Source organism: Aythya marila, assembly GCF_965140915.1.
Source record: "Aythya marila genome assembly, chromosome: 2".
In the NCBI taxonomy this organism is placed as follows: Eukaryota; Metazoa; Chordata; class Aves; order Anseriformes; family Anatidae; genus Aythya; species Aythya marila.
The window spans coordinates 122,774,065-122,786,987 of NC_139043.1; the positions used below are offsets into that span (position 1 = coordinate 122,774,065).

General features: G+C 35.4%; 1 protein-coding gene across 6 annotated transcripts in view; it reads right to left on the minus strand.

Moving 5' to 3' along the window:
- Positions 1-12,923, minus strand: part of NCOA2 (nuclear receptor coactivator 2) — a 197,485-nt gene that overhangs the window by 75,948 nt on the left and 108,614 nt on the right. For all 6 annotated transcript variants that reach the window (XM_082753629.1, XM_082753633.1, XM_082753631.1 and 3 more), the window contains 2 exons: positions 5,378-5,479; positions 4,281-4,453 (listed from right to left, as the gene is read on the minus strand). In XM_082753629.1, the coding sequence (XP_082609755.1) occupies positions 4,281-4,453; positions 5,378-5,460 (256 nt within the window). In that variant the 5' untranslated portion in view covers positions 5,461-5,479. The remainder of the gene's footprint in view (positions 1-4,280; positions 4,454-5,377; positions 5,480-12,923) is intronic.

A 12,923-nucleotide genomic window follows, 5' to 3' on the forward strand; every position in this document is an offset into this window, starting at 1 on the left:
GTTGTACTCGATGTCAGGACACAATCTCCAGCAATCCCACTGAAGGGGGCAGAGAAGACTACTTAGCTAGAGAAACCACTGAAGAAGCTTGAGGTGGTCTTCAGTATCCTCTGGTACCTAGTGCACTTCAGATACCCAGAGGAGAGGGTAAAAGCACAACTAGACAATGAAGACAAGAAGGTTTCAAAGACTGAACCAGGAGATGCTCAAGCAGTGAAATGACTCTACTTGGAAATGTGAGCTATTTACCTCCTGAGATGGAGGTTAGCAGGATGGACAAAATAGAGCTTTAAACTAAGAACAAAGTTTTAATTTTGATAGCCTGTTCAATAGGGAAAGAATAGCTAGAGGAGGATGTAGCAACCAAAAACAAAAATGAGAAGGAAAAATAAGAGAGTCAGAGGATACAATTCAAGGAAAAGGCCTGCTATAGGTATGAAATTTAATAAGATTGATGTGAAACAGTTCAACTGATTATAAACTAATGAATGCTAATTATAGCTTCTAGGCTGTCTGGCATATAAAGGAACATTTATCCCCAGTGGTCTTTACTCTTACCTAAAACAAGCTTCTTAAATTAAGTATGTGCAAATCTGAACTTAATGTGCTTGTACACATATATGTACACATATCTGCAACACATATGACTACTATTCTTTCGAAGTAATGTAGCATAGATTGCATATAGCAGGAGAAATTACACTTTCATTATCATGTAACACAAGTATAATACCTTTGCATAACAATTTTATGCTATAAAAGACAAAATGATATATATTTTTTTTCCAAGCAAAAGCCTCAAATCTCTAGTAGAAATATCCACCTAAGATTTACATTAATACAGCTTCTGTTTTATCCTTATACTAGAATCACAAGTTTTAATCTGCACTGGACAAACACAAATCTCTATGAGATCACTGTAAGACAATATAGAAAGAGTCCCCTGAAGGAAATTAAGCTTTCTAAAGAGACTTCATTCTCCCAAGTACTGGAAACATTTCAAAACCCAGACTAAAAACTGCATTCAATGGTTATATCTCCCAAATATCTTTAATTCATCTAATGAATTCAGTTACAAACACGTATTCTTAACTTGCTTCCAAATTGTAATAAAATGAATTTCTAACATACCACAACTAAAGAATCTTTGAGTCTATACTGTGAGAAATGATATAATGATAACAGGTGAAGTATTGCAAACATATATTTGCATATATCAGGATAATAATGTATTAAATTATATAGTATAACTGTGGAAAAAAAAAATAATCTATTACATTTTTTTTTCCGTTACCAACCCAGCAAGCTTGACATAGGAAATGAATATCGGTCTGTACTCTTTCCTTCCTCATTTTCATTCCCAGAACTTAGAATAAAGTCTCCTTGTCAAATCTCAGCTGCAGCTATAAAACTTGTTGCTTTCAGTGGCTTTACAAGGTATTTATAAATGACTGTGCTTTGTAATTAATTAGACCTTAACGTATTATTCTATTCATAGACAGAGAAGAAAATTTGTGTTGAAGAATTTTTAGTATTTATTAAAAAAAAATCCAAACTCTTTACTAAAACTTCAGTAAAATATGTTTTCACAAATCTAATCAGTCTTTGAACAAATGCACAATAGACACGCTGTGCAAAAACTGAGCCACCTTTATTTGTCCAGATTAGTGTAGAATCACTCAGAACCTCCAGTTCCTGAGCTTCCTGCTACAGGTATTTGGTGTGACCCCAAAAGCAATAAATTTAAAAACAAAAGCAACAAAATAACTGTAACAAAATATGATTTTTAACCTGAGTCTCATGGCACTTTGTATAAGTATAGTATTATATTTATTATTTTGTTTTAGAAATAGGTACTATTAAGATAATGGGAGTGTTTCACCATTGTAAAGGTACAGCATGCAGAAAATATCATCAAACTGATTTGAAACAACATAAAACATGTATTTATATTCCTAATTTAAATACATTAAGAGAAGGATTTCAAATGTGAGGTGATAAAACCTCTGCAAAATATGAGAAAGTAATAGTAACATTTTCATTATCTCTTCGATATGTTTTCCTTGATTAGGTCAGGCACAAGAGAAGTATAGGTACACTCTATTGTTAATGCCATTTGAATGTTTATTATATGTGAGTCATATTTGTTAACAAAATGTGTTAACAAGAACCTGTTTGAGAACAACATTGCATTTCTGAATATGCTGTCATTTGAATTTTTATTAAAAGGAAAATCACCTGACATTTGCTGTAACAGCAAACAGATGTAGCTTCTATATAGAAATTGGCATCAAACTATCAATTAATTTAAGGGATTAACTTGAAGCTTCACAATCTTTGTTTGTAGACTCTAAGATGCTGTTATAATGACCACCTTGAAAGTCTGAATGTTTTGCAACGCTCCTTAGAGAGGATTAAAGTCCAGTCTGTACCAGCTATAACTTATATGTAAAGATCCAAAGACAGTCTAATTGTTCTCAGCTGAAGAACCTTGTATAACAGATCAACATCATAAAAAGTAATTTAATATCTTTATTGCTCAAGGGTTGCAAACTACTTCTACTTGCTGAAATAAACTGCATTCATAGCTTTTTTAGCTTACCTTTTGAATTTTACTTTCAATTGTTTTTGCAGTAAAATTTTATGAGTTTAGAAAATGAAGCACACATTCAGCTTTGGTAAAATTCTAGCATTATTGTTAGCCCATGATGACTTCAATAATGTAAATGTAACCTGGTCTGATGAGTGTAAACATTTTATAACAATATGAAAACTGCTCTTAAGGTACTTGACTTGTTGAACAACAAAACCCTGCCTTTGCCAGAGTGAGCGTGCATTAGAGCCAAATTTTCACACTAGATTTTCTAGAGCTTTTTAGAGAATTATCAAGGGGACTAACAGATTTCTCTCTGTGCACTCACTTCCCAAGAAAACACAGTTTTGTTGTCATTAGGAAAAGCTCCTTCCTTATGCCATATCCATAAAGATAAGGGGAATGTGTCTCCTGATGACAGAAATAAATGCAAAATTGAAAGTGAGAAAAGGAAGAGCAAAAAAGGTAAGGGAAAATCTAAATCCCAATTCAGAAAGGTGCAAAGTTGATAGACACTGTGCCAGCATAAGAAGTATACTTTTATCATGAAGCATGGCAACTTGACCATCATTATCAGTTAAAAAATTATGGAAACATAATAGCATTAAGAAGAGAACTAAGTCGTAGAAACATCCCTAATGATTAACCAAAACTAGACACTTTGGAGACATTTGAAATAATTTGACACTTTGCACTTTCCATTTAGTTTTGAACAGTCTGGAACTACACTACTTATCTATTTGTTTTAAAAATGTCTAAAGGATGCAATAGATAAGCTCTAGTTTTATAAATTCACTTATACAATAAGGAAAAAGTAGCATTACTTTGAAAAATAAAGGAATTACTCTAAACACAGTTTATAAAGAAATTCTGTTCTTCTAAATGAAAACTAAAGCATACACACTTTAAGAATTTGAATCTACCCCAGACACCTTCAGTGCCACTCAGGCCAGGCCAGTCCAGATAGATCCATAACATCAAAAAAAAAAAAAAAAAAAAAAAAAAAAAGCCTTCTAAAATTTTTAAGTTCTAAAAAGATTTTAGCTTTAAATAAGAAATATATCAAAAGAAAAAAAAAAAAGTAATCTTCTAGACAAAGAACAGGAAGAAAACTGTCACGTTCTCTGGTTTACATTTATAACAGGACCCTATCTGGAGATTAGAATAGCTCCAAATCTATTGTAGTTCAGGATGTGATGTCAGAATTTAGGGGACACAGATCATTTAGGCCACAATATCTATTCATATGAACAAAAGAAAGCAAGAGGGGGAATGAAGAATACTTTCATACCCCATGCTCTCCTGGATTATTCATGTTTTACGTGGAGTCATCATCATCCATGGAAGAGTATATAAGTACTCTTTTTTCTTTTTTTTTCTCCCAGAACCATCCTGCTAGTTTAACTTTTGTAAAGATGCAACTGATTACAATTCTGTTAGATGCACACATCAGGCTGATCGACTTTCCCTCACTCTAGGCAATTTCTGAATTTTTTTGAAGGTTATTTTAAAAATGCTGAACCTGATAATTAACACACTCCATACACATTGCATTACAACATTTTTCATTATTGATTAAAAAAAAATTCTGGAAATTTGCTAAAGAAAAGTTGAAGAGACTATTTGGGTTTGCCAAAGTAATAATAAACCTTCAAAATATTCAAAGTCAATTAATTAGTCTTCTTACCTTGTTCTTTTATCTGACGAATTTGCTTCACAGTTTCTTTCAAGATTGCACATTTGTCAGGTTTAAAGTTAAAGTTGTCAATATCATTAAAATTTGCAAAAATCAGCTCTGCAAGTTCCTCTATGTATTTATTCTCTTGCTCACGATTGCGTTTCTCAGTGCTTCGTTTAGGGCTGAAAGAGGAGTTTAAAAAAATGCTGTATTTAATGCCAGTTTGTTTGCCATCTGGTCAAAGATGCTTAAATGCTTTGATGTTTAAATGCTTTGAGAGAACTGCCCTCTCTCACTACAAAGATATACTACAAATTTCTCAAGCAGAAAGGTTTCTTCCTGAACAAGAAAAGTGTCATTAAAAGAAAAAAAAAAAAAAAAGACATTATTTTTTCCAGTAGTCATGTTTTGTTTCAAAGGAGATTTGGGAAATTAAGTTCAAAATAGAGGATTAACTGGGGTGGTTGGGACATCTGAACATTTACAAGTCTGCTTCCTCACGTTGTGAATCCAAGGACTATCAAGTAGTGTACAGGGAAATAAAACAGCTTAGAAAGCTAAACCAAACAATCCACACTCCTCGTGCTGCCTTCTGAAATTGTGCAAGACGGTCATAAGAAAAAAATGCTGAATCAGCTGTTGCATTTTAAGAATTATTTCAGTGTTGGTCATGCAAATGTTATAAAACGGTAAAATATTTTTCAATTCTTTGATAATAATGTACAAGAGAGGTGGTAAAACAAACAAACAAACAAACAAAACAACTTGTAGATTGCCAGTAGGAGTGTCTGAAGACTCTTTGAAGTGATTGGCCAAAGAAGATTTTTACACAGCTCCCATTCTGTCACCCAAATTGTGTATTTTGCACTACAGAGGATTAAAACAAACAAACAAACAAACAAACAAACAAAAACACCAAGCAAATAAATAAATCTCAATCCCTACTCTCTATCCACAACAACACAGAATTACCAAATCAGCTTAGTACTGACTTCTAGCTAGAATGTCATGTTTGTCATTTTCTAAGATTCATGAAAAACACATGAACATTTAACATATTTTCCAAGTCTTTGTCTTTTGACATCCTCAGACTTAAGTGGTCTAACCTGGGTCCAAGCTGATCAGGATCCTTGCGCTTTCTTGACTCTGCCCTGGATGGGTCAGAGGTATTTTCTCCCATTCCACTCATCTTGAAGACATATCAGCAACTGAAAGGAAGAAAGAGCAGGGAAAGGGTTATGGTGGAAAAGTTATGAATTCTTCTGTTTGTATTTCTAAGCTTCTTGTTCCATACTCAATTCAGTTTTTACTGTGCAAATCCATCATTAGAAATAGAGATTGTTTGAAAGGCTATGATAAAAATACCATGTTTATGACCCCACAAAATGCTATACAAAACTCCTCCGGAACAAAATCTGTGATGGGCAAGCCAAGCATTCTCATCTCTTTCATTGTTACCAGTTATGCAAGAACAGATAAGTACATTTTGTGCCTGGGTTGCTGAATTTTCATGGCAATCTTGCAAGGTTGAATGCGGAAAGACAAAGGAAAATCCATAATGCCACACAACAAGAAAAACACAACTGAACTGAAATATGTGAGATGAAAAGTATCCCAGCTACACAAAAAGGTAGCACATACAGCTTTACTTTAAAATCAAAACATGATGTTTGCACAAGTGCATGCACAACATAGTAGAAACAGAACATCTGTCAACACTAGAGATCACTGAGGAGCTGATAAATATTTTGTATGTTTAATCTACCTCATAAGGAAAATAACTTGTCAAGCTATCACGTGTTAAAACAAAACAGGCTTATTACAATTTGTGTGATAAACAGGCCAGGGAAATCCTGCCCTGCTCCTGGCCCCTATTGTCCTGTACACCTTATGAACACGCATGGAAGTCATCTTAAACACTCCTCAATAAATAGCAATATTCCAGAGACAGAAAACACTATAAAAAGGGCATGTGGAGGTGATCAAAAAGACCATGTAATGCAGGACAGTCCTCACTCACCATCTGTTCTGTTGCTGCCAGCTTTGTCAGTAAGATGGCAGTGAGACACTTCCAGACATTTCAGATTGCTTCTGCACTGTTTGGGATGAGCAGAAAAATCAACAGGAGGGCCATAATAGAGGAGGTGAGCACCTCCAGGAGGTGATTCAAACCTTGTTAAATTGAGTGCTGGAGGCTAGTGCCACTTCATACTGGCATGAACTTGGTCAGGTATCAAAACCGTGGGTCTACCACCTCCTCTAAGCCCCACATTTTTGCCAACTCCCTTCCCTTTGGTGACCACACACAAAACTTACTGAGGGAGCTCGTGTGGGTTAAAACTGCAGTCTCCTCCTTTTCATTTTATCTTTTTAAAATCTAGCAACCAGACTGTGTTGGTAATAAATGTGTTGGCTCATACTATAAATCTTAGTTTTCCCAATGAGCTGGCTGACTGAATATACTCGTGCAAACAGTCTGGAGACTGAGATCCAGGCAGTTCTGCAGAGATTCTGGGAAAGGCCACTTGCTTAAACTTGAGCAAGCAAATGAAAACACAGAGCCATCTCAGATTCACCACTGAACATCATCTAAACACTTCTTCTGAGTTAAAAAAAAAAAAATAAAATCCTTTATCTGTAGTGGAAAAATACAAACAAACACACAAGATGACAGTGAGAAGAAAGCAGAGCAATTTTCCTTTTTCTAGGTATATGAATTGTATAGCTCCCAATCTTAAACAAGCTCACAGTCTTATACATGGATGGTACCAGATTCTGTTTGAAAAAAAGTATTTGGATTTAGATTGTCTCTATAATGTCTATACATGCATAAGTATACATCCATGTATGCGTATACTATCAACCTGTTGACCACAATCTGTCACCTTGCATTGCCTGGGGGACTCCCAGGGACTGTACTCAGGGCATTCCCAATGCCACACCAATGCTGACCTTGCTGCAGAGTGTGAAACATCTGCTGCAGCCTCCAATGTGTCCTGTGGCATACTGTCTGTTCCTTGACAACGACATGTCTTAACGGATGGTAGACATCATCCTACTTATGTAAATATAAAAGTAGACATACACATTTGTCTAAATGGCTAAAAGCTAAGCACTTTCTTGAAACTGTGCAGTTTCACAAGTATGCAACAGTAGAGAGTCAAGGAAGAGGAAATACACTCTTAAGAAAATTGTGACAACGATTACAGAGAAGTTACGAGGAGACCGCAGTCCCACATGTCTGGCAGTGGAGAGCTGGGGAGCTTCAGGCCATGCTTCAAAGACTAAATTGTTCACTGACCGGTAAAAAAAAAATAAAAAAAAATCATCAGCGTGATGAAAGCTGTACATTCCAGAGATCATCTCTGAGCAAGACTCAGATGGCAGCCTAAAGTTCAGAAGAAAATTAGGCTGGGGAATCCCTTCCTTTCTTATGCTTCCCAAGTAATACCTGAGAAATGTAGATCAGTTGGGTGTTTTTCTAGAGAAAAGCAAGCACAGAGATCCATGAAAACCTATCAAGCATTCAACCACATTTAGGGGAAACATCTCCCTCCACTCTTCCTCCCTAGGAAAGGGCACAGGAATATATATTCATTTTTTCTACCTAATCATTTGGGCTTACTTCAAAGCAAACTTTATTTTTGCAGGAACCAAAGTTTCACTGGTAGATCCACCAAGGCATAGCTCAATTCTCCTTCCATTCACACTGATGCTGTTCTGTAGATATTCCCCTAGGATGCTTACTATTAGCCTTCAGAGGATACATTAAAACTAATCTGCCACCATAAACATCTAAACTCCATCTTTCTGTGTTTAAAGGGAACAAAATTGGTACCATTATTATGAAATTAGTATCTTCTTCTCCCCATATTAAACACAGTAAATGGTTCCAAGCAGATTTTTATTATTTTTTATTTTATTATTTTATTATTTTTATTTGCATTTACAGGCCATAACATCTTTTTCTCAGCAGCACTGTCAGTTTGCTCTTAGAATGAATTATCTTTTCCTTTGTACTCACCAAAAAGTTTTTTTTCTGGAAATCTACCACCTACTACAATATTTGTTTTCTGTTCTCCTGATGTCTACATTAAAAATCACATTCAATACCTCAAAGACAGGCTCTACAACTCCTTTATTTTAGATGCCTGTGCTCTGGAGTAGTGTGCAAAATCAAGAGTTATGTACCTTGGAAAGTGGAGAGCTAGATACTAATGATACTGGGCAGTCTAAAAAAATATCTCGTAAGGCAAAACAAGAGTCACTTAGCACTATCCAGTATTAAAATCAAAAGGATATGCACACAAAACATACATTTCAAGGGAGATTAGGGTCTGACTGGGATACACATATTTCTGCTGCTTTCTTGGTATTCAAAAATCTAAATCCTCTCTTGAGTTAGAACAAATGTAAAAGAATCATCTTTTAAAAGCTGTGGATAGATAATCTGCTGCCCTGCTCGTCCATAATAGTTTGTACTGACTAGAACAGAAATGGAGATTCAGTTCCCTCTTTGCAGAGGGGTTTCAAGCCTGTATGTTTAATCATGCAGAACAGCTTCAGAGGTGGTACGTTGACTGCTTGCTGAAGCTGGAAGCAAAGACGTTAATTAACTCTTTGGAATCTTTAGACATGTATTCAACTAAATTCACAGGTAAGTAGTAAAAAATTTGTCTTAAGAAGCAAGGGACTCAGGTTTGAATCACTTGGGCTGAGGAGGGTGGCCATCCCGTCTCCCTTCTCAAGAAATGATGCTAACAAGTCAAGTAGAGCCAAAGAGATTCCTCATTGTTTTGAAAAGAAAGTAGCTATCTCAGTTTTCTCTTCATGAGCTAATTTGCATTCCAGATATATGCATACTACTAGATGAAGATCTCTGGACGGTCTAGGTATCTCCATGACTTCAATGAAGTGTAAGCAAGGAACTCAACCCACATTTTCTGGTAGAGGTTACTTCTGGGCATATGTAGAAGCAGAAGAGAAGGCATCTAGGAATTTTTTTCATGTGAAAAGGGAAAAAGTCTAATGAATTAAGGACTGTATTAAGGATGTCAATGTACAAAAAATATCCGTGGATCAGGAACAGCTAGATTGCCTATAGTGTTTTTTAGATGCTGCTCTCTCTCCACACACATTAATTTACCCATCCTGAACTTTCCTGGTTACTTGTTATTAGTAATAGTATTGTAATACTGAAAAAAATCATAACATTACATAAATTCAGACTTTAACAGGATGATTTAGTAACTTTTAAGGTTGTTCTAAACATTCTTAGTTTCCTGAACCATATGGAAAGTTTCTCAGACAGGAAAACAAACTCCCAAACTTGAAATCTAACCTTTTCCAGGAAACGTCACAATTCAAAACTGAAGCTGCTGAGAGTAGAATGACAAGTTAAAGGCACAAAGTTTTATTCCAATATGCCTCCCCTATAGGGAACTACCTTGGATTGGAAAGCAACATTGATCATGCTTCTCTGATTTTTTTATACATCTCTGCAGGAATTTCCAGAAAGAAGTAAAGAAATTGAACAGTTCAGTTCATCTAGTGTTTTAAAGAAACTGAAATGAAATATCATCTCTTTCATATGTTTTCAGAAACAATTTGCAGCAAAAATTAAGAAAAAGTTGGTAAGGCTTATTTAGCTTGGTATAGACTAGGAAAATAATTAATCAAACCAGATGAGTAATAATAAAACCAACAGTAATCACTGAATTGAGGAGAGAGAGATAGAGAAATCCTTTTGTTAAGGAAAAAAATGATAGGAAGGTAGGTCAGATAATGAACTAAAATGATGTTTACTTGAAACAAAATGTCTTACAAAGGTGAATTAAAGTGAATGTCTTGCAGAATGAACTGTCATGCAAGATCACACATTCCTTTCTTTTATTTTGTAAGTTATCTGGGAGTTGTACTGTACTCCAAGATGCAAACATAATATCCCACTGTGGGATTATTATTTTGCCTTTAATGGTGGTAGCAACTATATACATATAGTTGAAAAATATGTATACAGTTTTCCATTTGTGCTATCAAAAAAAGACTGCAAGAATAAGTAAGAGCTCAACTTCTAACACCAGCTCAGATGCCACTCAAGGTTCAGTTCCACTGGGCATCAACTGAGCAATGGAAAGATTGCATTCACTGCAGCATTTTTATAGAAGGAAGGAGACAATTAGAGAAATGGTACTGTTATTACTAAAAATAGCTAGAGAACTAATTCTAGGCTCCAACAGAAGCCCTGTGCAAACAGGACATCTCAGGTAATTAATTTCTTACTTTGCATTTGTATTAAAAAATAAAGATGTATTTTTCTGTTCTCTCTGTTTCACTAAGCATCCAAAATACCTGTGTGTTTCTGCCTATTTTTTTTTTCCAACTGTTAAATGTAAATCACAATTCAGAAAATTAAATGAATAATCTCTTGGACAGTGCACGTTAGTAATGACAGTCATTGAGACCTACTCAGTTACTACCAGATGTTGGGAGATTGAAAAGACAGAGCCTGAAAGAGGTTTCAATTCATTTTTTTCGTGTTATCAGTAACAAAACAAAAATTTCTGCTCTCATTGTGACAGCACATCCGCCTTCACAACCCCCACCAGCAACTGCTCTAAGTTAGAAACACAGAGAGAATTTTTAACCTAATTATAAAGCAATAGCAAACATGGTATTTTACAAGACAGTTGTCTTTCAAGGGGAAAGAAATAAAACAATGTTAACCCTGAAATAAAACATGTGAGGCAATAAAATAAGTAGAGGCCTCATGAAGGATAAGACAAAGAAATCTAGCACAAATCAGTTGCATGAATTTGTAACGTCTCCTCCACTTTTCAAATGCCACCAAGGAACATGGTGTATTGGAGTAAACCTTCCAGCACTGATCCTCAGCATCAATGAATCCAGTTAATCATCCAGAGTTAATGCAGAATAAGATAATGTGCATTTTATCTCTTATCAGTGCAGGCCATCTTCCAAACAAGGCCTGTTAAACTGTCAGATTTATTATAAGCCCAACAAATGCAGTTAAAGAATAAATGAGGATTACACCTTCAAAGCTGCTATTTCAGTCTGAAAAATAGCAAACAAAGGGTAACGTACCATATAGCAGAGAATCAGGTAGCAGTACCATACTGCTACCCTTCCAGCACACACGTAGGTAGTGTAGGTACCAGTGCTAAGTATAGAAGCAATTTGTTCAAGTTACTGTTTTGGTGAGTAATAAACAGCAAAGAAATACCCAGTTTCCTTGAAAAAAAAAATAAATAATAATAATAATTACAATTTAATGAAAATTTTGGCTAAAATTTTCTCTAACAGCTCAGTTTACCAATATAAACAGCTCATATTTCTGTGGTTAATTACAAAGTCAAACATACATCCATTATAATTCATTTTTTTTCCTGTGAAGTTCTTATGATTAGAAGCTTTCAGTCTCAGTTTCAAAATTACTGAGGCACCCTGTGTAACACTAATTCTGGTACAAGCCAGAGTGAAGTTGGAAGTCACATGTAACTTGTGATTCTTCATGTTTTTTCTTGCTTATGAACTCTTTTTCATTGGGTGCATTTTTGTATCTGAAAATATTTAACAGTGGTATATGCTATAATCCACAGCTCCTTTGAAGAAGGCAATAATGGCAAGCACTTGATAGCAACTTTCCCAGGCCTGAAAAGGAAATCACTGTCAGAGACAGGATAAGATCCTATCCCAGAGACCGTGGCCACTGTAGCCTAAGGACAATCTGTTAGTCGTGACCAGCACCAGTTCATGGAGATGGTTTGAAATACACTTCAATTGCCAGCATTTGTCATTGAGAAAGTGTCAGAATTCCCAGAAGCTAAGGGATCTGGCTTGTGCCTGTGCAGCTCCCTATGTGGCTGGGGATGCTCAAGTTCCTTGGGAACTGGCTTTCCCTTGCACTGGTGTTCAGACAAATCAAGGGACACATGGATACGGGTTTGCAAATGAGTAGAGTAGAAAATTCAGGAGCAAAAGAAAAGCGATTGCACTGTCTGCTAATATTAAACTGAGGCAAGATAAAGACACCACTAAAAAGTCAGATTGGGGAAAAAAATAAAGCAATATTAAACCATCTTCCTGTATACACACCTTGGTGTAAGTAAGCAAGTGTTCTACAAACATCTTCTTATACCCATCTAAAATCACCCACCGCACGGGGCTGGGACATACCCCAAAAGAAACAAAATCATTCTGTCAAACCAAGTTAAGATGTTCAGCACCTAAGTTGGCAAAGTTAACCTCATATTAAAAATCCAAATTTTATTCAAGGGTATAGTCTTTTGTTTTCCTTAAATCCACCACTATACTTTCACTGCAGATGAAACTGCCTAAATCTTTGTCACTCTGCAACGGTCACACAGAAAACAGACAAAGTTTCTATGAGGAAGGTAGTAGTAATAAGTTAAAAAATCTCTAAAGTCATCTTTATTAAGTGCTTGTATTGAAATCTGATGTGCACCCGTGGTTCATCTGGCAGTAGCCTTTTCAGTCTGAAAATAACACAAAGATACAATTTAATTTGAAAGTGAGACTATTAGAGGTAACATCAAAACAAGATTTATGGTAATTTTTACTAAATTCTACTTCATGCTTGAACTCCACAAACTAGAACTAAGAAAAGATACA